Raw genomic sequence first — 27,476 nt, 5'->3', positions numbered from 1 at the left:
TGTCACTATAATTAGTATCTTTATATATACTTTATATATATATTTATATTTATATATAAATATTTATTTCTTCTGGTGAGTATTTCTTTATGATTCCTTTCTGGAAGCATAAAGGCCCAAGGATGGGAAGCTTCCTTTATTTATTTTAGTGCATAAAAGGAATATTTTTAAAATTCTGTGTGTGTGTGTTTGTGTGTGTATGTGTGTGTGTGTGTGTATATATATATATATATATAATATTAACAATTCTAACAAATCTCTTTTTCTTTAGGAGATACTTCCAAAGGAGGTGTACTTGAAATTCCTCAATCCACCTTTAAATCAGGCATCACTACCACTCCTGAAGATTCAGATACTGGATCTCATTTATCCTTGTCCTCTGAGGACTTTCCTGAGTTGGCTCTAAGGTCTCCTCAAGTGAAGAATATTGGTCAATATACTGATACTCTCAACCAACAGACATTGACAGACAAGCATCTAACTGAAGAAACTCTAAAAATTTCAACCATTCCTGGACTTGTTGACCAGAAGACTGGAATACCTCCAAGTTCCTACTTACTTGGAGAAAAGCACAGTATTTTCTATCCACAGGCCTTGCCAGATGGTCATCTACCTGAAGAGGCTCTGAAAGCTTCAATTCTTCCTGTACCAACTGATCAGAAGACTGGAATACCTACAGTTCCTGCTGGTTCCTACTCACCTGAGGAAAAGACTGGAATTTTCTACCAACAAGGCTTGCCAAGCAGTCATCTTCCTGAAGAGGCTCTGAAAGTTTCAGTTCTTCCTGGACCAGCTGATCAAAAGACTGGGTTACCTACTGTGTCCTCTACTTCTTACTTACATGGAGAGAAACCCCATATTTTCTATCAGCAGACACTGCCAGAAAGTCATTTAACTGAACAGGCTCTGAAAGTTTCAGCTGCTTCTGGACCCCCTGAGCAGAAGACTGGGATTCCTACCATACCCTCTACTTCTTATGCACATCGACAGAAGCCCAGTGTTTTGTATCAGCAAGAGTTGCCAGACAGTCATCTAACAGAACAGGCTCAGAAAATTTCGGCTCTTCCTGGATTGGCTGAGCAGAAGTCTGGGATATCAGCAGTAGCTTCTGCTTCCTATCCTCATAGAGAGAAGCCCAGTGTTTTGTACCAACAGGAGTTGCTAAACAGTCATCTAATTCAACAGGTTCAGCAGGTTTCAGCTGTTCCTCTACCTCCTGAGCAGAAGACTGGGTTTCCTGCCATACCCTCTACTTCTTACTCACATGGAGAGGAGCCTAGTGTTTTATACCAACAAGAGTTGCCAGATAGTCATCTAATTCAGCAGATTCAGCAAGTTTCAGCTGCTCCTGGATTGGCTGAGCAGAAGACTGGGATTCCTAGAGTACAATCTAGTTCCTATTCTCCTAGAGAGAAGCCCAGTATTTTGTACCAACAAGAGTTGCCAGATAGTCATTTAATTCAACAGGTTCATCAAGTTTCAGCTGCTCCTGGATCCCCTGAGCAGAAGACTGGGATTCCTACCATACCCTCTACTTCTTATTCACATCGAGAGAAGTCTCATAATTTCTACCAGCAAGAGTTGCCAGACAGTCATCCCACAGAACAGGCTCAGAAAGTTTCAGCTGCTCCTGGATTGGCTGAGCAGAAGACTGAGATATTGACAGTACCATCTAGTTCCTACTCATACAGAGAGAAGCCCAGTATTTTGTACCAACAAGAGTTGCCAGATAGTCATCTAACAGAACAGGCTCAGAAAGTTTCAGCTCTTCCTGGATTGGCGGAGCAGAAGACTGGGATATCAACAACACCTTCTGCTTCTTATCCTCATAGAGAGAAGCCCAGTATTTTGTACCAACAAGAGTTACCAGACAGTCATCTAATTCAGCAGGTTCAGCAAGGTTCAGCTGCTTCTGGACCCTCTCAGCAGAAGACTGGGATTCCTACTCTATCCTCCACTTACTCACATCAAGAGAAGCTTCATATTTTGTACCAACAAGAGTTGCCAGACAGTCATCTAACAGAACAGGCTCACAAAGTTTCAGCTGCTCCTGGATTGGCCAAGCAGAAAACTGGGATATCGATAGTACCTTCTGCTTCCTTTCCCCATAGAGAGAAGCCCAGTATTTTGTACCAACAAGAGTTTCCAGACAGTCGTCTAATTGAACAGACTCAGCAAGTTTCAGCTGCTCCTGGGTTGGCTGAGCAGAAGACTGGGTTTCCTACCATACCCTCTACTTCTTACTCACATCAGAAGACGGCTCGTACTTTCTACCAGCAAGAGTTGCCAGACAGTCATCTAACTGAACAGACTCAGCAAGTTTCAGCTGCTCCTGGATTGACCGAGCAGAAGACTGAGATTCTTACCATACCCTATACTTCTTACTCACATATAGAGAAGCCCAGTATTTTCTACCAACAGGATTTGCCAAATAGTCATCTAACTAAAGCTCACAAGGTTCCAGCTGATCCTGAACTAGCTCACCAAAAGAGTGGGATACCAATAGCACCCCCTGCTTTCTACTCACAGAGGGGAAAGACCAGTCTCTTTCATCAGCAGGAGTTGCCAGATAGTCATCTAAGTGATCAGACTCAGAAAATTTCAGCTATTTCTGGACCAGTTGACCAGAACACTGTAATACAGACAGTACCTTCTAGTTCCTACTCACATAGGGAGAAACCCATTATTTTTTACCAGCAGGAGTTACCGGATAGACATCTAACTGAAGAGGCTCTAAAAGTTTCAGCTGTTCCTAGAACAGTTGACCTGAACACTGGGATACCAACAAGGTCTTCCAGGTCCTACTCATTTGGAGAGAAGCCAGGTAGTATTTTCTACCAACAGGTATTACCAGATTGTCATCTAACTGAAGAGGCTCTGAAAGTTTCATCTGCGTCTAGACCAAGTGACCAGAAGACTGGTATACTCTCAGTACCTGCTAGTTTCTACTCTTATAGAGAGAGGCCCAGTATATTCTCCCCACAAGCCTTGCCGGGCAGTCATCCATCTGAAGAGGCTCTGAAAGATTCAGCTTCTCCTGGACTAGCTGACCAGAAGACTAGGACGTTAGAATCTTCTAGTTCCGACTTACATAGAGAGAAATCCAGTATTTTCTACCAACAGGAGCTGCCAGACAGTCATCTAGCTGGAGAGACTCGGAAAGTTTCAGGTGTTTCTGGACCAGGTGACCAAAAGACTGGGATACCTATAGTATCCTCTGCTTCTTACTCGCATAAAGAAAAGCCCATTATTTTATACCCGCAAGCCTTGCCAGATAGGCATCTTATTGAAGAGGCTCTGAATGTTTCAACAGATCCTGGCCCAGCTGACCAGAAGACTGGGATACCTGTAGTAACCTCTCCTTCCTACTCACATAAAGAGAAGCCCATTATTTCCTACCAGCAGGCCTTGTCGGACAGTCAGCTCACTGTAGAGGCCCTAAAAGTTTCAGGTGCTCCTAGATCAGCTGCCCAGAAGACTGGGATACCTATAGTTCCATCTAGTTCCTATTCATATAGAGAGAGGCCCATCATTTCTTACCAGCAGGAGTTGCCAGATCTTACTCAAGTGGCTTTAAAAATTTTAGAGGTTCCTGGACCAGCTGACCAGAATATTGGGATAACAGCAGTACCTTCTCCTCCTTATTCACACGGAGAAAAGCCCATCATTTCCTACCAGAAAGAGTTGCCAGAGCCTAATGAAGATTCTTTAACACATATGGGGGTTCCTGGGCAAGCAGACCAGACCACTGGTATACAAACTGTGCCCCCTGCTTCCTATTCACGTAGAGAGAGCCCCTTATTTTCTTACCAGAAGGAGTTGCCAGATGTTACTGAAGAAACTTTGAAAGTTTCAGCTGTTCCTGGACTAGTTGACCAGAAGATTGGGTTACAAACAATCCCCCCAGGTCCCCACTCATATGGAGAGAAGGCGAATGTTTTTTACCAGCAGGAGTTGCCAGATCTTACTGAAGAAGCTTTGAAAATTTTTGCTCTTCCTGGGCCAGCTGACCAGAGTAATGAGATACCAACAGGACCTTCTGGTTCTTACTCACATAAAGAAAAACTCAAGATTTTACCAGATGACCAAAAGACTGAATTACCATTAGCTCCCCCTAGTTCCTACTCACATAGAGAGAAGCCCAGGACTTCTACTGTGATCGGACCAGACGACCAGAAGACTCCATTACTGACAGGAGTTCCTAATTCTTATTCTCAGAGAGTAAAATCCAGTATTTTCTATGAACAGCAGTTACCAGATAGACATCAAAGTGGAGATATACTGAAGATTTCACCTATTGCTGAACCAACTGATGTGAATTCTCAGCTACCAATACCTCTTTCTAGCTCGTATTCACACAGAGAGAAATCTAATATTTTCTATCCAGAGGAATTGCCAGACAAACATCTAACTGGAGATGCACTGAAGGTTTCAACAATTCCTGGACCAGCTGACCAAAAAACTGTGTTACCAGCCATTCCTTCTAGTTCCTTTTCATACAGAGAGAAACCAGTTGTATTCTACCAACAGGATTTGCCAGAAAGACGTCTAACCGAAGAGAACCTGAAGTTCTCAAGTAGTCTTGGGCAAGCTGATCAGATTACTGGGTTATCAACAGTTCCCTCTGGTACTTATTTACATAGTGAGAAGCACAAACTTGTTTCAGACCATGTCCAAAGGCTAATAGATAAGTTGGAGTCTCCGAACTCCAGTGTTATCTCAAACAATATGCCTTTAAGTTCTCGGGCTGATGGTGGAGTTGTAATAAGTCAGACAGAATCTTTAGGTTTTGAAGATGTTGGCTCTGAGGAAGTCCGGGGTACAGAAAACAGTTCCAGAACTCTTAAAGAGATTCAGACACTTCTAATGGAAGCAGAAAATATAGCACTGAGACGATGCAATTTTCCTGTCCCTGTTCCCCTTGTCCCTTTCAGAGATGTTAGTGATATTTCATTTATAAAATCTAAGAAGATGGTTTGCTTCAAGGAACCCCCTACGACTGATGAATCTAATGGTGATTTGTCTCAGAGACAGCCATTCGCAGAAGAAAGCCCAAGCAACAAGTGCATACAGAAGGATATTAGCACACAGACGAATCTGCAGTGCCAGAGGGGCACTGAAAATTGGGAGTTTATTACTTCAACTACAGTTAGAAATCCTTTACAGGAAGCAGAAAGCAAAGCCAGAGTGGCATTAGATGAAACCCTTAGGCAATGTAAAGCAGCCAACTCTGTCATGAGATCTGAACCCGAAATGTATAGTGGAAGCTTTGGGAATAAGATTGTTATCCCGATGATGACTATCATTAAAAGTGACTCAAGTAGTGATGCAAGTTCCTGCTCGTGGGACAGTAATTCCTTGGAGTCAGTTTCTGATGTTCTTCTAAATTTCTTTCCATGTTCCACACCCAAGACCAGCATGACAGATAGCAGAGACGAAGAGGGTCTGTTGGAGAGTGATGATGGTGGTGGCAGCAGTGTAGATTCACTGGCTGCGCACGTGAAAAATCTTCTGCAGTGTGAATCCTCTTTGAACCATGCTAAACAAATACTCAGAAATGCAGAGGAAGAGGAATCACGGGTACGAGCACGAGGTAGGAAATGATAATTTGTTATAGAGGCAGGCCTAACTTATAAGCATTATAGTTTAGTAATTTGCTTAAAGTTATGTCTTTGGAGGTCTAAATTAATTTTCTTGTAGAACTTCTTATTTTCTTGTGGAACTGTTAGAATGATTACAATTTTCTACTGGGAATCCAGAAAAAACCCATTAAACCATTAATGTAGTTAAGTCACAGTATTAATAGTGCTAGTTTGAGGTCTTAAGGAAAAGTAAGTTCTGATGTCTGAAGAAAAATAAGGGGACGTAGCTTGGATTTCCAAACTCTTAAAGCTCTGATGTTTTCCTAATCTTTGCATTGTAGAGTCCTTGATTTGGAGGCAGTAAAAAAACTCCAGTTTGTGCATCTCTGAGTCACTCTGTATCATAAAACTGCATATACTTTCTCATCTTCTTTTCTAATAAAATTTTTGAAGCAGATCTTAGGCATTAGAAAAAAGCAAATCAAGATGTTTCACACTAAAACTTGGGTTAGAGTTAAATCCTATTTATTTATTTATTTATGTTTTTTAGGGCTGCACGTGTAGCATATGGAAAGTTCCCAGACTAGGGGTTGAATTGGAGCTGCAGCCACAGCAATTGGGGATCTGAGCCGAGTCTGCCATGTACATGATCACTCATGGCAATGACAGATCCTTAACCCACTGAGCAAGGCCAGGGATTGAACCTGCATCCTCATGGATACCAGTCAGGTTCGTTGCCGCTGAACCACAATGGGAACTCTCCCACTGATCTTTAGTTGCAGAATTCCATTTAAAAAAGAAAATTTTTTTCAAGACAACGTGGGGAATAAATATATTTTGGAGGGCAACTTATAAACAGTTCAGGCATACCTGGAAATCTTCTTTCTTGAGATTAACTTCCTGCACCATCCCTTCTATCACTTATACATATTTTGATTCTTCAAAAAACTGAAAACAAAATATCATTTATACATATTTTGATTCTTAAAAAAACTCAATAAAACTCAAAAATAAAACAATAAGTTTTATTTATTACTTTAAAATGTTAGCTACTGTGGAAGTGGCAGTAACTGTAGCTGGAGCTAATGGGGAGACAAAAGAACTCTTGGGTGTTTTTTGTTTGGTTTGGTTTTTTGGGTTTTTTTGTTTGTTTGTTTGTTTGTTTGTTTGTTTTTTGGCTTTGTAGGTCATGTGCAGCATATGGAAGTTCCCAGGCTAGGGGTCAAATCGGAGCTGCAGCTGCCAGCCTACACCACAGCTCATGGCAATGTTGGATACTTAACCCACTGGTGGTGGTGGTGGTGGTTACTAGTCAGGGTCGTTACTACTGAGCCACAACAGAAACTCTTTTTTTTTTTTCTGAAGGAACTGTTTCGATTGGAAGGGAAATTTAGATAAAAATGATTGAATACTTTATTTAAAGTGGTCTCTTTGGTGAGATGTCTATAGCATATATTTTTTAAAAAATCTGACTTTAGTGAAATTTACCTTTTTCAGAACTTCTAATAGTTTGTTGTAAAATTTAGAGCATGCACTGTTTCCTAAACACTGTGGTAGGCATTAAATTGGATATATTGATGATCCTCTGTGCTTTTATAATCACTGATACTTTTGCATTGTATTATCTTGAATGTTTGTATGTTTTCTCTGCAGCCTGGAATCTGAAGTTTAATATGGCTCATGAGTGTGGCTACTCCATTTCAGAATTAAATGAAGATGACAGGAGAAAAGTAGAAGAGATCAAAGCAAAGTTGTTTGGTCATGGGAGAACAACCGACTTGTCCAAGGTATAAAAGAAAACTAGAAATTAAAGAGAGGAAATGTGAAAGAAAGGGTGTGGGATAACTTTAGTTGAATCACTGATAGTCTTTGCTTAAGTATTAAGAGTCTTAAGTGTTCAAAAGTTAAGATTTAATTATTAGATTCTGTAGGTTTTGATTATTTTTTAAAAATTAAAAAATTTTTGGAGTTCCCATCGTAGTGCCGCAGAAACGAATCCAACTAAGAACCATGAGGTTGCAGGTTCGATCCCGGGCCTTGCTCAGTGGGTGAAGGATCTGGCGTTGTTGTGAGCTGTGGTGTAGGTCGCAGATGCAACTCGGATCTGGCATGGCTGTGGCTGGCAGCTATAGCTTGGATTTGACTCCTAGCCTGGGAACTTCCATGTGCCGTGGGCGTGGCCCTAAAAAAAAAGAGACTAAAAAAAAAAATTTTTTTTTTTAATTTGTTTATTTGGTCTTTTTAGGGCCACAGCTGTGGCACATGGGGCTTCCCAGGCTAGAGGTCAAATTGGAGCTGTAGCTGCCAGCCTACGTCACAGCCACAGCAACATGGGATCTGAGCTGGATGTGTAACCTACACCACAGCTCATGGCAATGCCGGATCCTTAAACCACCGAGTGAGGCCAGAGTTTGAACCTGCATCCTCATGGGTATTAGTCAGATTCCTTTCCACTGAGCCATGTCGGGAACTCTGGTTTTGATTAATTTAAAATTAATATATTAAGAAGGTGTTCCCTAGTGGCTCAGTGGATCCCACATTGTCACTGCTATGGTTTGGATTCAGTCCCTGGCCCAGGAACCTGTGCATGCTATGGGAGTAGCGCCCCCCCCACCCCAAATTTCATCTATTAAAAATTTTGTTTTAAAGAAATAAGAATGGATTTGCTTGTTTTTTCAGTGTATTCTTATCACTTTTATTTTCTCTTGAGAGCATTATTTGGAGATGCAGATAAAGTCCAACTGTTTTCAGATGTATATTCTCTGCTTAAGGATACAGAGCTATAATATCTTATGTATAAATGACTTACTTCCTTTTTAACAGTAATTTTTTCTTCTGTAATGAACTGTTTCATGCATAGAAAAGAATATATATGATGTAAAGAAAAATAGAAGTAATGCCTGAATATTAGCCATCCAGCTTGGAAAATAGAATATTAACAAATATTGAATTCCTGTGTGTTCTCTTCCCCAGTCATGTCACTCTTGTTTTCTATCCTGACATGTATTGGTTTTCTTGAAGCTCAGCATGGTTTTGAACTCTTCAATAGATGGAGTAAAGATAGTATATATTCTTGGAGTTCCCGTCGTGGCTCAGTGGTAAGGAACCCAACAAATATCCATGAGGACATGGGTTCAATCCCCAGCCTTTCTCAGTGGGTTAAAGATCTGTTGTTGCTAAGTGAACTGTGGTGTAGGTCGCAGATGTGGCTCGGATCTAGCATGGCTGTGGCGTAGGCCAGCAGCTATAGCTCCAATTGGCTCCCTAGCCTGGGAACCTCCATATGCCACGAATGCGGCCCTAAAAAGACAAAAAAAAAAAAAAAAGGAATATATTCTTCTGAGAATTGCAATTTTCGTACAGTCTTTGGCTTTGGAGATTCTTCTAGGTAGATATATACAGTGGTTTTTTAAATATAGTTTTAACTTACTCCTTTTTATTTCTGTAAGTATTCCAGTGTATGAATATATTGTAATTTGTCCATTCTCTAATATGTGGGGTATTTGGACTGCTATTGCAAATATTAATAATGTGTAATAATTTCTATCTTACAGAGTTTTACAATGGCTTACATGAGATATTGTCTATAAAATGCTTATTAGAATGTGGGGTATCTAGTTAGTGCTCAATAATTGGCAGTTATTTATTATTAATCCTATAAAAATTGATATAGCTATCAGATATGAACACTTAGTGGCCTAATTTATACAATTTCTTAGAAAATTTTCTGTGATATAGCATAACTATTTGGCTTATCTCAATTTTGGGAAAGTTTTTTGAAAGTGTAAGTTAGATTGGATTTGTTTTATTAATATGCTTGTGAAAAGCAGAATTAACAAATAATAAAATGGTTAAGTAGTTGTCCTAGCATCCTTTATTTAAAAGTACATATTTTCCCTAGTGAATTTCATTCCCTCCTTCCTTCCCTCTCTGCTTTCCTTTCTCTGTCCTTCCTTCTTTCCAGAATTTTTTTTTTTTATGGTAAGATAGCAGATTTTTTTTTACACTGCTGCTAATTTTCGTAATATTCTTCCTTGGACGTGTAATTGTCTTTCTAACTCTTAAGCTATTCTGTGCTATTCTTTTTCCTCAGAATCAAATGTACACATGGATATATTGAATTATCTTTTTGAAAATTGAAGTATAAGTATAATTGACTGTGTTAGTTCCAGCTGCACAACATAGTAACTTGATATTTCTAATATTACAAAATGATCACCAACATTTCTAATTACCATCTGTCACAGTGCAAGTTATTACACTAGTATTGACTATTCCCCCATGTTGTACCTTTCATCCCCATGACTCATTTATTTTGTGCATCGTAATCATCCTTACCTATTTTTGTTTTGATAGGCAAGAAATAGATTTATTAAGATAGGATGCTTGTGAGAAATGCAAGCAGGCAAGGAAGCTCTGTCCTGAGGATCTGGTGGGCTATAGTTTTATTATCCAAGGGAAGCTTCCTCACCTATTTTACTCTTTCCCCTATTTGTTTTGTTATGTTTAATTTTTTTTTTTTAAGATTCCACATAAAAGTGAAATCATACATTATTTGTCCTTCTCTGTCTGACTTATTTCACTTAACCATAATATCCTCTAGATCTTTCCATGTTGTTGCAAGGGCAGGATTTCATTCTTTTTTATGGTTGAATAATAGACCATTGTATGTGGTGTAGGTATAGGTGTTTTATATGTATATATACCTACACCACATACAATACACATATATACACACACACACCCCACATCTTCTTTCATTCATTTGTCCATGGTCACTTAGGTTACTTCCATATCTTGATTGTTAGAAATAATGCTGTAATGGAGTTCCCATTGTGATGCAGCGGAAACGAATCCGACTAGAAACCATGAGGTTGTGGGTTCGGTCCCTGGCTTCCTTTGCTCAGTGGATTAAGGATCCAGCGTTGCTGTGAGCTGTAAAGTAGATTGAGGATCTGATGTGGCTGTGGCTGTGGCTGTGGCATAGGCCAGCAGCTGTAGCTCTGATTCAACCCCTAGCCTGGGAACCTCCATATGCCGTGTGTGCGGCCCTAAAAAAAAAAAAAAGAAAGAAAGAATGCTGTAATGGACATAGGGGTGCATATATCTTTCAAATTAGTGGTTTTGTTTTCTTTGGAAAAATACCCATAAGTTAATTTTTGGACCATGTGGTAGTTCTGTTTTTAATTTTGTGAGGACTCTCCACATTGTTTTCCATAGTGGCTGCACCAGTTTACATTCCTCTTAATAGTGCACGAGTGTTCCATTTTCCTCGCATCCTTGCCAACACTTGCTATGTGTTGTCTTTTTATAGTAACTATTCTAACAAGTGTGAAGTGATAGCTCATTGAGGTTTTTATTTGCATTTCCCTGATAATTAGTGATGGTGAGCATCTTTTCACTGGCCTGTTAGCCATCTGTATGTCTGCGTTGCAAAAATGTCTGTTCAGATCCTCTGCCCATTTTTTAATGGCAGGGTTGTTTGTTTTTTTGATTTGAGTTTTATGAGTTCTTTGTATATTTTGGATATTAACCCCCTTATCAGATACATCATTCAATAGTCTGCCTTTTCATTTTGTTGATAGTTTCCTTTGCGGCCTAATAGCTTTTTAGTTTGATGTAGTTCATTTTTTTTTTTTGTCTTTTGTTTTTGTTGTTATTGTTGTTGTTGTTGTTGTTGCTATTTCTTGGGCCGCTCCCGCGGCATATGGAGGTTCCCAGGCTAGGGGTTGAATCGGAGCTGTAGCCACCGGCCTACGCCAGAGCCACAGCAACGCGGGATCCGAGCCGCGTCTGCAACCTACACCACAGCTCACGGCAACGCCAGATCGTTAACCCACTGAGCAAGGCTAGGGATTGAGCCCACAACCTCATGGTTCCTAGTCGGATTTGTTAACCACTGAGCCACGACAGGAACTACTGATGTAGTTCATTTGTTTATTTTTGCTTTTGTTTCCTTGCCTAAGGAGATATATTCAAAAAAATATTGCTAAAACTGATCTCAGAGAGTGTACTGCCTATATTTTCTTTTAGGTGTTTTATGGTTTCAAGTCTTCCATTGGTCTTTAATCTATTTGAGTGTATTTTTGTATATAGTTTGAAAACGTAATCTAGTTTGATTCTTTTGCATATAGCTGTCCAGTTTTCCTAACACTGTTTTTTGAAGAGGATATCTTTTCTCTCTTGTTCATTCTTGCCTCCTTGGTCATAGATTAATTCACCTAGCCAAGTGTAGGTTTATTTCTGGGTCTTTATTCTGTTCTACTGATCTATATGTCTGTTTTTGTTCCAGTACCATACTGTTTTGCTGTCTATAGCTTGATTGTTAGAGTTTGAAATCAGGTATGGTGATACCTCCAGCTTTGTTCTTTCTTAAGATTAGTTATAAATTATTTATTTGGGATCTTTTGTGTTCCCCTACAAATTTTAAATTTATTTGTCCTAGTTTTGTGAAAAATCCCATTGATATTTTGATAGGGATTATATTGAATCTGTAGATTGGGGCCTTGAGGAGTAATGTCACTTTAACAATATTAGTCTTAAAAAGATATATAAGCAAGATAGATCTCTATTCAAATTCAAGTATTTATTTTAACATTCTGTCACCTTTTATTTAAAACTTTATTACTTAGAGCTCTTTTAGGTTCACAACAGTATCGCAAGGAGGATACAGAGATTTCCCATATACCCTCTGCCTCATGACATGCATTCTCTCTGTACCACTAGAGTAGTACAGTTGTTTCGATTGATGGACCTACATTGACATGTCTTAATCACCTTCAGTCCACAGTTTATTTTAGGGTTCACTCCTGGTGTTATACACTCCTGGTGTATATTCTGTATGTTTGGATAGTGTATAATCATGCACTGGCATGTATCCATCATTATAATATCATGCAGAGTATTCTCACCACTCTAAAGTTCCTCTATACTCCATCTCTTCAACTCTGCCAACCCCCACTGCAACCACTGATCTTTTTTACTGTCTCCATTCTTTACCATTTTCTTTGTGTGTGTGTGTGTGTTTGTGTGTGTGTTCTTAGGGCCGCACCTGCTGCATATGAAAGTTCCCAGGCTAGGAGTAGAATTGGAGCTGCAGCTGCTGGCCAGTGCCACAGCCATAGATAGCAATGCAGGATCCAAGCTGCGTCGCGACCTACACCACGCTCATGGCAACACTGAATCCTTAACCCACTGAGCAAGGCCAGGGATCGAACCTGCGTCCTCATGGATACTAGTTGGATTTGTTACTTCTGAGCCACAACAGGAACTCCTATATGTTACCATTTTCAACATTATCATACTGTTGGAATTATGCAGTATGTAGCTTTTTCACATTGGCTCTCTCAATTAGTAATATGCATTTAAGGCTCCTCCATGTTTTGTCATGGCTTGATAGTTCATTTCTTTTTAACATTGAAGAATATTCCATTGTTTGAATGCAACACAGTATATCTGTTCATCTACTGAATAGAATTTATCCCTACATCTACTGAAGGAACATCTTGGTTGCCTCTAAGTTTTGACAGTCACTAATAAATCTGCTATAAACATGCAGGGTTTTGTGTGGACATAAGTTTTCAGCTTTATTGGGTAGATATCAAGGAGCGTAAATGATAGATCTTATGGTAAGAGTGTGCTTAGTTTTGTAGGAAACCACTAAACCATCTTATTATGAACTCACTTACCATTTTGCATTCCTACCAACAATGAATCAAAGTTTCTATTGCTCTACATCCTCACCAACATTTGTTTTCAGTTTATTCAATTTTGGCCATTCTAATAGGTATTTAGTGATATCTTATTGTTGTTTCAGTTTGTTATTTCCCTGATGACTTGATTTGGGTTATTTTTTCATGTACTTAATTTTCAGTTGTGTGTCTTTTTTGGTGAGATATCTGTTAATGTCTTTGACACTTTTTTTTTTTTTCTTTTTTGGCCATACCATGGCATATGGAGTTCCAGGGCCAGGGATCAGATCTGAGCTGTGGTTGCAACCTACACTGCAGCTACAGCAACTGTAATAGAATTCATCTATTTCCCCTTGCCGTTTTATCAGTTTTTGTCTCATATGGTTTGACATTCTTGTTAGCCACATATGCATTAAGGATTGTTGTCTTGGAGCATTGACCCTATTATCATTATGTTATGCCCTTCTTTATCCCTGATAACTTTCCTTTCTTTTAAAGTCTGTTCTGTCTGAAATTTGTGTATTACTTTTACTTTGTTTTGATGAGTGTTACATGGTATTTTTTTCTCCATGCATTTACTTTTCACCTACATGTGTGGGTTTTTTTTGTTTGTTTTTTTGTTTTGTTTTGTTTTTTCTTTTGAGAGCCACACCTGCAGCATAAGGAAGTTCCCAGGCTAGTGGTCAAATAAAGAGCTGCAGTTGCTAGCCTCCGCCACAGCACAGCAGTGTCAGATCCAAGCCTTGTTTGTGACCTATGCTGCAGCTTGCGGCAATGCTGGATCCTTAGTCCACTGAGTAGGGTCAGGGATTGAACCCACCTCTTCATGGATACTAGTGGCGTTCTTAACCCGTCGAGCCACAACGGGAACTCCTACACGTGTTTTTATGTTAAGAGTGTCTTTCTTGAAAGTAACATAGAGGGGGGTCTTGATTTTTATCCATTCTGTCAATCTTTTCTTTTTTTTTGGCCACATTCTCAGCATGCTGTAATTCCCCACTAAGGATCAAACCCATGCTGTAGCAGCGACCCAAGCCACTGCAGTGACAACGCCAGGTCCTTAACCCACTTTGCTGCAAGGGAATTCCTTTTTGTTCCTGTTTTTGTCTTCCACCCTTTTCCTGCCTTTTGTGCTTTTAATTGAACCTTTATGTTACTACATTTTCTCTTTTCTTAGCATATCTGTTATACTTTTTTCTTTTTTTAACTTTTTTTTAGTGGTTATCCTAGACTATCTTTGCAGCTAATCCATATCTACTTTCAAATAATGCTACACCACTTCACAGGTAGTATGAATTCCTTCTAATATAAAAATAATCTGAATTTCTCTCTCCCATCCCTTATATTATTGCTGTCATTTATTTTGTACATACACATATACAAGCTATATATATATATTTTAGATCCACTTAATTTTTTGAGTGTATGAAATATGAAGACAGTTTTTTTAATGTGGCTGTGTTCCTATAAAATTTTATTAACAAAAGCAGGAAAAAATAAGCAGATAGGTAGACTGGATTCAGGCCACAAGTCATAGTCTGCTAACACCTCAGCTCTGGTGTAACACAGTATAATATCTCATAGATCTATTTTAATTTACTCAACTATTTTCTTATTATTAGACGTTTATATTTATATATATTCATTTTATTCGTGGCTGCACCTGCGGCCTATGGAAGTTCCCTGTCCAGAGATTGAATCTGAGCTCCATCTGCGATCTATGCCTTAGCTGTGGCAACACTGGATACTTAATCCACTGTGCCAGCCTGGGGATCAAAGCAACAATGCCACAGAGACACTAACCCACTATGCTACAGCAAGAACTCCAGCCATTCCCCGGCACTTGTTTTTTAATTTGTTTAGTATATGTTCCTTTTCAGATTCTTGCCCATTATTGGTTATTATAAGATGATGAATATAGTTCCCTGTGTTATACGGTAAATCCTTGTTGTTTATCTATTTTATAAATAATCAAGTGTATCTGTTAATCCAGTACCCCTAATTTATCCGTTCCGTTATTCCCTTTCCCCTTTGATAATCGTAAGATTGTTTTCTATGTGTATGAGTCTGTTTCTGTTTGTAAGTAAGTGCATATGTATTATTTTTTAGATTCCACATATAAATCATAATATTTGTCTTACCATTTTTTTTCTCACTTTTAATTTCTTTTGCCTTGGGAGCCTGATCTAAGAAAATACTGCTATGATTTATGTCAGAGAATATTTTGCCTATGTTCTCTTGTCTGACATTTCACTTAGGATGATAATCTCTCTGTCTGTCCATGTTTCTGCAAATGGCAATATTTCATTCATTTTTATGGCTGAGAATATTCCAGTGTATGTGTGTGTTTGTATATATATGTATCCCTATCTATCTATCTAGCTATCCTTCTGTCTGTCTGTCTGTCTGTCTGTCTGTCTATCTATCTATCTATCTATCTGTCGCAAGTCTTCTTTTTCCATTCATCTATCACTGGACGCTTAGGTCGCTTACATGTCTTGGTTGTTTTAAATAGCACTCTGTGAATGTTGGGGTGCATTTTTGGATTAGAGTTTTCATCTTTTCTGGATATATGCCCAGGAGTGGGATTGTTGGATCATGTGGTAACTATGTTTTTAGCTTCTTTTAAGGAACCTCCACAGTGGTTGTACATTTTTACATTTCCACCAATAGTGTAGCAGGGTTCCCTTTTCTCTACACACTCTCCCAACATTTATTATTTATAGACTTTTTGGTAATGGCTATTCTGGCTGGTGCGAGTAAAGTCATTGTAGTTTTGATTTGCCTTTCTGTAATAATTAGTGATGTTGAACATCTTTTCATGTGCTTATCGGCATCTATAGGTCTTTTTTTGACACATGTCTCTTTAGGTTGTCTATCCATTTTTTGATTGGATTGTTTGCTTGTTTAGATATTGGGTTGAATTGTCTGTATATTTTGGAAATTAATCCTTTTGTTGGTCACTTCATTTGCAAATAGTTTCTTCTATTCTGTAGGTTGTCTTTTCATTTTGATTGTAGTTTCCTTTGCCATGCAAAAGCTTTTAAGTTTGTTTATTTTTGCTTTTATTTCTTTTGCCTTGGGAGCCTGATCTAAGAAAATACTGCTATGATTTATGTCAGAGAATATTTTGTCAGAGAATATTTTGCTTATGTTCTCTTCTAAGAGTTTTATGGTGTCATGTCTTCTGTTTAAGTCTGTAAGCCATTTTGAGTTTATTTTTGTGTATGGTATAATGGAGTGTTCTAACTAAATCAATTTACCTGCAGCTCAATCCTGCCTGACACCACTTGCTGAAGAGGCTGTCTTTTCTCCATTGTATATTCTTACCTCACTTTTGAAGATTAATTGACTATAGCTGTATAGGTTTATTTCTGGGCTCTCTTTCTGTTCCATTGATCTATATGTCTCTTTTATGCCAGTACCATGCTGTTTTGATTACTGTAGCTTTGTAGTTTTGTTTCAAGTCTAGGAGGGTTATACCTCCTGAATTGCTCTTTTTCCTCAGAATTGCTTTGGAAATTCTGACTCTTCTGTGATTCCGTGTAAATTTTATTTGTTTTAGTTCTGGGCAGAATGTCATGGGTAGTTGTTAAGGATCACAATAAATTTATAGATTGCTTTGGATAGTATGGCCCATTATAGTAGTATTAATTCTTCCAATCCAAGAGCATAGGATATCTTTCCCTTTCTTTTAATCATCTTTTTCCTTTATCAGTGTTTTCTAGTTCTCAGCATGTAGGTCTTTCACCTCCTTGGTTAGGTTTATTCCTAGGTTTCTTTTTGTTTAAGCAGTTTTAAATGGGATTGCTTTTTTACTTTCTGATATTTCAATGTGAGTGTAAAGAAACGCAATGGATTTATGTGTATTAATCTTGTTTCCTATTACCTTACTAAATTCATTGATCAGTTCAATAGTTTTTGTGGGGAATCTTTAGAGTTTTCCATATTGAGTATCATGTCATCTGCATTTAATGACAGTTTTAACTCTTCCCTTCTATTTTGGATACAATTTATTTCTTTTTCTTGTCTGATTGCTGTGGCTAGGGACTTCCAATTCTATGCTGAATAGAAGTGGTGAGAGTGGGCATGCTTGTTTTCTTTCAGAATTTAGCAGGAAGGTTTTTAGCTTTTCATTGTTTGGTATTACATTGGCTGTGGGTTTGTCATAATAAATGGCTTTAATTATATTGTTATATGTTCCCTGTATACCAAGTTTGGGGAGAGTTTTTATTATTAACGGATGTTGAGTTTTGTCAGATGCTTTTTATGCAGCTATCACATGATCATGTGGGTTTTGTCTTTTCTTTTGTTGATGTGGTGTATCACATTGATTTATTTGCATATGTTGAATTATCCTTGTGACCCTGGGATGGATCCAACTTGATCATGGTGTATGAACCTTTTTATGTGTTGTTAAATTTGGTTTGCTAATACTTTTTGAGGATTTTTGCATTTATATTCATCAAAGATATTGGCCTTTAATTTTCTCAATTTTTAGTGTCTTTGTCTGGTTTTAATATCAGGGTAATGGTGGTTTCCTAGAAAGACTTTAGGAGTCTTCCCTCCTCTTCAGTTTTTTAGGAGTTTTAGAAGGATATGTAAAGTTCTTTGTATGTTTTATAGAATTCTCTTCGAAACCATCGGTTCTCAAATTTTTGGCAGAGAGTTTTTTTTGTTTTTTTTAATTGCAAATTCTGTTTCACATTTAGTGATCAGTCCATTTTTTCTTCATTCAATTTTGACAAGGTGTGTGTTTCTAGAAACTTGTCCATTTCTTCTAGGCTCTTCATCTTTTTGGCTTATAACTTTAGTATTTTCTTATTTTTTTTTAAAAATTATTTCTGTGATGTTGGTTGGTTTTTCTTATTTCATTTGTTATTTTGTTATTGGGTCCTCTCTCTTTTCCTCTTGGTAAGCTTGGCTAGAGGTTCTTTGATTTTTGTTTTTCCTTTTAAAAAAAACAGTTGTTGGTTTTATTGAGGTATTTTCTATTTCTTTAAACTTTATTTATTTCCTCTCAGATCCTTATTATTTCCTTCTTTCCACTGACTGTAGATTTTTTGTTCTTTTTCTAATCTTTTAGGTGATTGGTTAGGTTGTTAATTCCTTTTTTTTTTTTTTTTTTTTTTTTGAGGAATGCCTATATCACTATGAACTTTCCTCTTGGACTGCTTTTGCTGCATCCCAGATATTTTTTTTTAAATGACTGAACCTGGAGCATATGGAATTTCTCTGGCCAGGGATTGAATCCGAGCTGCAGCAATGTCAGATTCTTCAACTTGCTCTGCTGGGCTGGGGATCAAACCTGCACTTCTGCAGTAACCTGAGCTGCTGCAGTCACATTCCTAACCCACTGTGCCACAGCAGGAACTACCCCATAGAATTTTTTAAGGTTATATTTTCATTGTCATTTATTCTGAGACATTTTTTGTTTCCCTCTTTGATTTCATCATTGATTTTTTTAGTAGCATGTTGTTTATTCTCCATGTAGTTGTTGTTGTTGTTGTTTTTCTTGTTTTTCTTTCTCTGGTTGATTTCTATTCATGCTATTATGGTCAGAAAAGATGCACAAGCAGTATTTCGAGCAAACTATTATCTGGCAGGCCAATTAATAATAAGAAAAGCTTTGGTTCTATTTTTAAACCTTCTCTTGTTTCTTCTTTGATGTTTCTCCTATCTTTATGTAAATCTGAATTTCTGAACTATATCTTCCAAAGTACTTCTATTAACATTTATGCATGGTGGACCTACTGGTAACAAAGTCCCACAATTTATCTTTGTTTGAGAAAGTATTTATCAGGATTTATCAGTATTTAAAGGATAACTTCAAAGGGAGGGTAGAGAATTCTCAGTAGGTGTGTTTTTTTCTCTCAGTAAATTTTCACTCTTTTCTTACTTACATGGTTTCTGAGAAGGTGGATATTATTCTTTGTTTCTCTTTAGTTAGGCATTTTTACCCCCACCCCCATCTTCTTTCAGGATTTTTTTCTCTATCTTTGACTTTTTGTACTTTGAAAATGTTATACTTAGGCATAGTGTTTTTTCTTTTTCTTTGTTTTTTTGTTTTTTTGTTTTTTTGCTATTTCTTTGGGCCATACCCGCGGCATATGGAGGTTCCCAGGCTAGGGGTTGAATCGGAGCTGTAGCCACTGGCCTACGCCAGAGCCACAGCAACGCGGGATCCGAGCCACGTCTACAACCTACACCACAGCTCACGGCAACGCCGGATCGTTAACCCACTGAGCAAGGGCAGGGACTGAACCCGCAACCTCATGGTTCCTAGTCGGATTCGTTAACCACTGCGCCACGACAGGAACTCCTAGTGATTTTTTCTGGACATCTATTTTGCTTGGTGTTCTCTGAACTTCCTGGATCTAAAGTTTGGTGTCTGACATTAATTTAAGGGAAATTCGTAGTCGTCGTTTCAAATATTTCTTCTGTTCCTTTCTTTTTATGGTATTTTCATTGTTCATATATTACACACTTTATAGTTTTCACAAAGTTTTTTGATGTTTCATTTTACTTTTTTTTTCTTTTCATTCTTTGTTCTTTTTGCTTTTCAGTTTCAGAGGTTTCTATTGAGATATCCATGGCTTCAAGATTCTTGTCTTGGCCATGTCCATCAAAGTCATTCTTTATTTCTGTTGCCATGTTTTTGATCTGTAACGTTTATTTATTTTTTCTTAGGATTTTCATATCTTTGCTTACATTGTCCCTATGTTCTTGCATGCTTTCTACTTTATCCAGTAGAGCCTTTGGTATATTAATCATAGTTGTTTTAAATTCCTGATATCATAATTTCAACATCTTTGCCATATCTAGTTTTGTTGCTTGTTCTATCTCTTCATGTAGTTTTTTTGCTTTGTAAACATGTTGTGTTCTGGGACTTGTAACTTGTATATTAAATTAAGAATATTCAGATTATGACTTGCTGAATGAGGTGGCACTAGCCATCCACATGGGGTCAGCATACATGACTCTCTTAGCATCTGTGCCTTCACTTTGGGGAAGTGCAGAACTTAGGTCATTTTGCTTGAATGCACAATGTCCATATACTCACTCAAGGAAGTAAAGTCACAAGATTTCTTATTTACAAATTTCAGCTGTGAGGGTGGGGTGTATAAAAGCCCGGGGAAGGGCACTCTGCCATCCCAGGTCACAGGTGAGCAGGCAGTAGAGAGTAGAGTAGCAAGCACCTATTACTCGTAAGGTATTTGAGTCAGAGTTTGCTAACTTTTTGTGATTTCAGCTCTTAAGTAGTTATTTTAAAAGGTACCCTGGGAAAAATCAAGCAGCAACTTGTGGCAGGAATCCTAAGCTCAGGTCCTTATCTGTCTAGACTGTGCATATGAGCAGGGTTGTCATACTGTAAAATGCCTAGGTGGCAACTCAGAATAGCTATTTTCTCATCACAATTGACCCTGTGATGCCTAAGCATTGGTCTTTAGGGAAAATCATGGGCACTGTCTAGATGGTGGGGATATTAAAAGCCACTGGCAGGGTTTTGATCACCTAGCACATGAAACATCTGGGCAAGGCAAAAATGCCAGTCAGCAATATCAGCAGACAAATGATAATTTGAAATCCTGTCCATAGCCATCTCCTCCCATTTTTGAAGGTCCAGCCAAGAAAATAAATCAAAGCCCATGGATAAGATTAAGGTAGGTATTTGATTTAAAACTTGGGTGAGATTATGGAATACTTGTACCTGTTGGGTCATCTTTTGTAGACTTATCTGGATTTATCCAGAAGTATCAATATATTTTCAGTAAGAGATCCTTCTGTAGTTCCCTCTTCCTTGACCAATTAGTAACTTATAGCTAAATCGTTTTGTGAAAACCATCTGCACTAAAGAACCATGTTATTGCTTTAAGGCTGGGCTTTGGTGTAACAGCCCAGTGTGTTCAGCCAGGGTAACTGGCTGATTGGTGTTTACCTTAATAATTTGTTGTTGTGTACCTGTCGTGATGGTGCCTAACCCAGTTCCCAAGAGTGCTGTAGCAGACCTACTCCCAACATAATGGGAATGAGTACTGCACACTTTTTTTTTTTTTCTTTTTGGGGCCCCACCTGTAGGATATGGAAGTTCCCAGCCTAGGGGTTCAATTGGGGCTGTAGCTGCCAGCCTCTGCCACAGCAATACCAGATACTAGCTACATCTGCAACCTACCCCACAACTCAACAGCAATGCTGAATCCTTATTAGCCCAGTGAGCAAGGCCAGGGATTAAACCCACATCCTCGTGGATACTAGTCGGATTCTTAACCTGCTGAGCCCTAACGGGAAATCCTGAGTACTGCACATTTTTGACATGAGGGAGATATAAAGGGAGCTAGTTTGGGGGTCCTATTCAGTGATCTGTAGGGAAGCGTAGTTCCAAAGAGACTAAAGTACCTTGGAATGAAGAGAGAGGACTTCCAAGGGGTGTGTTGGAAGTTGAATAAAGGAGAAGTACACTTATGGGGAACCGTGAATATGTGATTTCTCCACAGTACTGGACCCACAGTGAATACTGTTGGATTGAGGATATCCAAGTAAACTGCGATTCCCCCTGGGGGTCTGAGCCATTTCTCAAGACTACGGGACTAGTGCTCCTCAGGCTCGAGTGTGTTGGTACCTGGACAGATATGGGGGATTATAAAGGACATGTGGGGGCTCCTGCCAGATGTCACATACTGATTTGCAAAGTGTTGCATGGGAGCAGTTGAGTATCCGTGGGGAGTAACTGGGCAAGCCACGAGGAGGCATGGGATACCTTCTGTTGGACAGATGAGGGCAGGGTCAAGAAATTAGCAAGGTAGACCACTAATTCAGGAAAAAGCCTTTTTTTTTTTTTTTTTTTTTGATGAGGGGAGCACACCCATGGCATATGGCAGTTTCCAGACTAGGGACTGAATCAGTGCTGCAGCTGCTTGCCTATACTACAGCCACAGCAACCCGGAATCCAAGCTGCATCTGCAACCTACACCACTGCTCACGGCAATACCCAGATCCCCAACCCACTGAGCAAGACCAGGGATCGAACCCACAATGGATGCTAGTTGGATTTGTTTCTGCTGTGCCACAACAGGAACTCCAGGAAAAAGCCTTTGTAGAGTGTCTGATAATATGCTCAACAATTACAGCAGTCCAGAAACTGATCTCTGGTTTCTTCCCATTGACTGAAAATATTAAGACTTTGGGAGGACTCAAATAACAGGATCGTGGAGCCCTGAGAGTTGACATTGGAAAGGACTCCCTTGGGGTGGTGTAGGGAGATAACCCTGTGGCTGTGGTCCTGGAGGGGGTGGGGGTGGGGATACTAACCCTCAGTAGGTTGCATAATGTGGATCAGTCTAACGGGTGTAGTGAGGGCAAGCAATTAAGAGAAACCTTTAATCAGACTCCTCTAAGGTTATGAGACTTGACACATCTTGACCTATTAAAAATCAAAGGCACAGTGGAGAGCAGCCTGGCAGACGCAGTACTGTCTTACACTTGAGCAGCAAGGTGGCCTTTGGATAGACACATAGTTAACTACAAAATGCCACCAAAGTGGGTTTTAAGCAGGAAATTTAGATTAATAGTCATTCAGTTCATGACTAAATCCTGGAGCGTTCACCATCATCAGCTGCCGTATCTTTCTGGGTGTCATCTCTTCTACAGCGGAAGCTTGTGGAGGCAGCATTTGGGATAAAGTTGTCATGAGCTGAGGCATTGTCGTCTCTGAGGCATTGTCGTCTCTGAGATTCATGTTTGGCACTAGCATGGGCTGGGATGATGTCATCAACCATTGTTGCAGGTAAAAGGAGCCATTCCAGAGTAGGTAGATCTCTAGCCACCCATCAGAGGAAGTGAGACACCAGGAGGTCTAACAAAGTTGCATAGATTTGGGATACTCTGATTAAGGTTTGTTTGCACCACTGAGAGTATCTGTAGGTATCTCATATTCTTTTTTGAAAATTTTTTAATTTTAATTTTTTATTAAAGTATAGTTGATTTACAATGTTGTGTCAGTTACAAAGTAACACATATATGCATTCTTTTTCTCATATAGTGTTCCATCATGTTCTATCACAAGAGATTGGATATAGTTTCCTGTGCTATACAGCAGGACCTCACTGCTTATGCATTCTGAATTTAATAGTTTGTGCCTACTAACCCCAAACTCCCAGTCCATCCCCCTCCCTCCTGTTCCTCCTTTTTGGCAACCAAAAGTCTGTTCTCCGTCTGTGAGTCTGTTTCTGTTTTGTAGATAGGTTCATTTGTGCCGTATTTTAGATTCCAGATATAAGTGATAGCATATGGTATTTTCCTTTCTCTTTCTGACTAACCTCACTTAGTATGAGAATCTCTAGTTGTATGCATGTTGCTGCAAAAAGCATTATTTTGTTCTTTTTTATGGCAAAGTAGTGTTCCATCATGTATACGTACCACATCTTCTTAATCCATTCATCTGTCGTTGGACATTTAGGTTGTTTCCATGTCTTGGCCATTGTGAATGGTGCCGCAATGAACTTTAGGGGAATTCTCCTGTTCATTTAACTGGGAATTGTTCTTGTGTGTCTTCATTTTGCTTATATTTTTCATGTTCTGTGGGTTTAGGGAAAATAACTACTGTGGTCTTGGAGGGCTATTTATATGCAGGAGTGTCCCTGGGTAGCTTGTGAGGGCTTACCTTTTTTTCTGGTGTGTGGGCTGCTTTTGGTTTGGATGCCATCTTTTTCCTCCGTGTGTGCGGGGTCTTATCCCCTTGATAGGTACTGTGCTGGTGTATGCCCTGTGCTCGCTTTCAGGGAGATGAGGGCAATGGGCATGGCCTGTAGCCAGTGCCTGCTTTCAGGGCCCTTGGCAGTGGCGAGGACCTGAGGGGAGGTGGGTGTGCAGGCTGCTCCTGGTTGTAGGGTTCTCAGCAGTGGCAGTGAGCCTCAGGGAGATAGAGGTGGTGCCCAGAGCCTTTGGTGGCAGCAGTGCCTCTGTGTGTGTGTGTGTGTGTGTGTGTGTGTGTGTGTGTGTGTGTGTGTGTGTGTTCATTCCCAGGGGAGTGAGGGCAACAGGTAGTGCTCAGTTGCAGGTGCCCAGAGCCTTTGGTGGCAGCAGTGCCTGTGTGTGTGTGTGTGTGTGTGTGTGTGTGTGTTCATTCCCAGGGGAGTGAGGGCAACAGGTAGTGCTCAGTTGCAGGGCCCTCCTTGGTGATGACCCCTGGGGTGACTGGGGCCACAGGTGGTGCTTGTTCATTGGAATTCTCAGGAGTCTGAGATGGCTATGGAGGTTTGCACCTGCCCCTGTAGCCCATGCAAGAGGCGCGCCACTACTGGAGAGCCTGTGTGTGCTCAGACAAAGATGTTACTTTGGCTGTCCTGCCCCTCCTCCACTCGCCCTCCTTAATAATGAAGCCTTGCTTCTCCTGCAGGCCCAGGCCTCCTCTAGCACTCTCTTGGCCCTGGTGCCCCATTCCCCAGACCCCTCAGGCTGTCTCTACATAGCCAACCCTAGTCATCTTCCTGGTACAGACCTCTGAAGCCTGAGTCTCAGTGCCCAGCCCCCCTCCTGAGTGTCTCAGGCTGTGGTGTCCCGGACGGTAGTACCAATGGGCTGTGTGGCTTTCTCTGCTTTGCCCTCCTTAGTTTGGCTGCTATAATTTTCTCCGAGGCTTTGCGTTTCCCCCTCCATCCCAGCTGATCTCCCTGTCAGGTGGCCTCTCAGGGTGCGGATTCCTTTCCTTTTTCATAGCTCCCTCCTAGTAGTGCTTGCTGGTCCTTCCCTGATTCCTTTTTTTCTCTTCTCTCTCTCTCTTTTTTTTCCTTTTGTTCTACCCAGTTATGTGAAGGAGGGTTTCTTGCCCGTTTTGGAGGTCTTAGGTCTTCTGTCAGTGTTCACTAGATGTTCTGTGCAAATCGTTCTACATGTAGGTGGATTTTTTTTATGTGTTTGTGGGCAAAGGTGAGTGCCACATCTTGCTCTTCTGCCATCTTGATCCCTCTCCAGAATCTTAAATTCTTAGTAAATTTTAGGGCTCTTTGGGAATGTAGCTCACAATTGATTAAGCAGCACCCTTTGCCAAGGCATGGAAGGTCTCCATCCATAAATAGTAAAGGTTAGAGGCACGTGTGTAGCCTTGGTTTAAAGAAAATTTAGTTATGTGTTTCTGACAATTTAATGTTTAGTCTTGTATTACCAGAGGTGGGTATGAACTGCATAATACTGTCAACAAATTAGGGTTGAAATTAGGGCAGTGTAAAGGCTGGTGGCCTTTTAGTATTTGTGCCCGTGGTCCCATTTAAGATAGCAAGCTTGAATTGCTCAGCTAGTATTTATACCTGTTGGTATTTTGGGTCCACCTTCTATAGGACCAACTTTCAACATGCACTATCCCCCCCCATCCTGGGTTCAATTGCTGGTAGGTTTCCAGTAACTTTCTAGTATTACCTCTCAGGGGTCAAAGAGCCCATGACCCACGTGCACAAAGTAGGGCCAGTGGTAGCAAGCATCTGTGTTTTATTGTTTCGTGCTAGCCTGCTGAGTGCCTCATATGTCGTAGGTGCAGCCGAAAAAGAAAAAATGTATTTGAAATTAGCAGTCTGTGTAATCAAAGGTCATATACTTTTTTTGTACATGTAAAACATTTGTAGGTGATGCTACCATAGAAGATCAATTGGAGAACTCCAGGACTCAATTTCTGCACAAAAATAACTACTAAGATAGCAAAATATGTCAAAATCAATTTTTGCAGAACTCTAGAATCTAGTCAGAACTTTAAAAAAAAAAATTACTGAAGAGCTATTGTACCACAGTTAAGCACTGAGGCATCTTAAATTGCCTGCCTAACCACCCCCCAAATCTGTAGTAATTTTGAGGACAATAGAGTATACTCCTAATACATGTTAGTAGTTATAGAGTAGTTATAGTTATATGATCCTTACTCTTAAAAAATTGTTACTGAGGGTTTCAGCTTGTCTCAAAGCTCCCTGAAGGACCAGGGAAGGGGTTTCCCTTTGCTGTACTTCTAAGTTTTCCCAGAGCTGAGGCAGCTTCCCTGCCAGTGTTTGACCAAAGCATTGTCTATAGCAGCCTGGGTCTGGGGATAACAGTCAGGATAAACAATAGACACACTGAAAAGCTTGGAAGGAAGCAGATGAGAAAGGAAATACTTGGGGAATAGAACTTTTTCAAGGTCCTGCTTTTACTGAGGAATTGAACAGGTCATGTGCCGTGCCCAGAGCTGGACTCATTCACGGAAAAGGCTTAAGAGGACCTTAAGCTTTCACCTCTCCAGTGACCTTTCAGACTTTGCATTGCATAAGCTATAGGACCTGGCTGAGTGTTGGAGTGCTTCAACAGAGAGAATCAGAACAGATTGGGAGAAGTTGTTTTCTTGTTTTCTCCCCCGCCCCCACCTCTTTTTTTGGTAGCAGGTGTTTACAGAAACGCTGTCAAAATAATAGCTAACAGTTAAGCTAAAGAGAACACAGGTTTTGGTGCCATGCACAACAAAGTTTATAAACTTTTTACAAAAGTTGTTTAGAAAAATATCAAAGAACCAAATAATAACCCACAATAAGCAGTACTATTAACTTCCCCTAGGTTGGGGGAAGAATCTGGTATCCAGAGTTGCCATGCTGTAGAGGTCTAATATTTGAGCAAAATTATGAAACAAAGAAATAAAAATATGCCTGTTGTGTGTGTGTGTGGGAGGGGAAGTACAGTTTACCCTTGAACACTAAATGAGGGTTAATGTGCATGTAACATATTCAATTTTCCATTTCTTGATTTTTCCATATCCATGGATTTAACCAATCACAGGCTGTGATATACTATAGTGTTTACTATTGTGACATAATCCACATATAAGTGGACCCCAAAGTTTAATTTCACATTGTTTCAAGGTCAATTGTAATTAATAAAAACTGTCCCTGAGGAAGCCCAGGAATTAGAAAAACATTTCTATCAACTGTCTTAAATATGCTCAAGGAGCTAAAGACCGAAAACCAAAGAAAACCAAGAAAAGGCTGTCTCACTGAGTAGATCTATCACAAAAGGGATAGTCGTTATCAGAAGGATCCAGATCGAGGTTTTGGAGCTGAAGTACAATAACTGAAATGAAAAATCCACTAGAATGTTTCAGTAGCAGATTTTAGCAGGCAGAACAGTCATTCACTAAACTTGAAAACTGGTCAGTTGAGATGATTACGTTTGAAAGTCCAGAAAAAAATGAAGAAAA

At 39.6% G+C, this 27,476-nt stretch overlaps 1 protein-coding gene across 4 annotated transcripts in view; it reads left to right on the top strand.

Annotated features, from left to right (window-relative positions):
- Positions 1-27,476, top strand: part of ALMS1 (ALMS1 centrosome and basal body associated protein) — a 163,269-nt gene that overhangs the window by 56,137 nt on the left and 79,656 nt on the right. For all 4 annotated transcript variants that reach the window (XM_047781767.1, XM_047781769.1, XM_047781768.1 and 1 more), the window contains 2 exons: positions 272-5,593; positions 7,236-7,369. In XM_047781767.1, coding sequence (XP_047637723.1) covers positions 272-5,593; positions 7,236-7,369 — 5,456 coding nt within the window. The remainder of the gene's footprint in view (positions 1-271; positions 5,594-7,235; positions 7,370-27,476) is intronic.

This window comes from Phacochoerus africanus, chromosome 5 (genome assembly GCF_016906955.1).
Source record: "Phacochoerus africanus isolate WHEZ1 chromosome 5, ROS_Pafr_v1, whole genome shotgun sequence".
Taxonomy (NCBI): domain Eukaryota; kingdom Metazoa; phylum Chordata; class Mammalia; order Artiodactyla; family Suidae; genus Phacochoerus; species Phacochoerus africanus.
The sequence above is the reverse complement of the archived record's forward strand: the minus strand, read 5'-3'. Positions and strand labels throughout refer to the sequence as shown.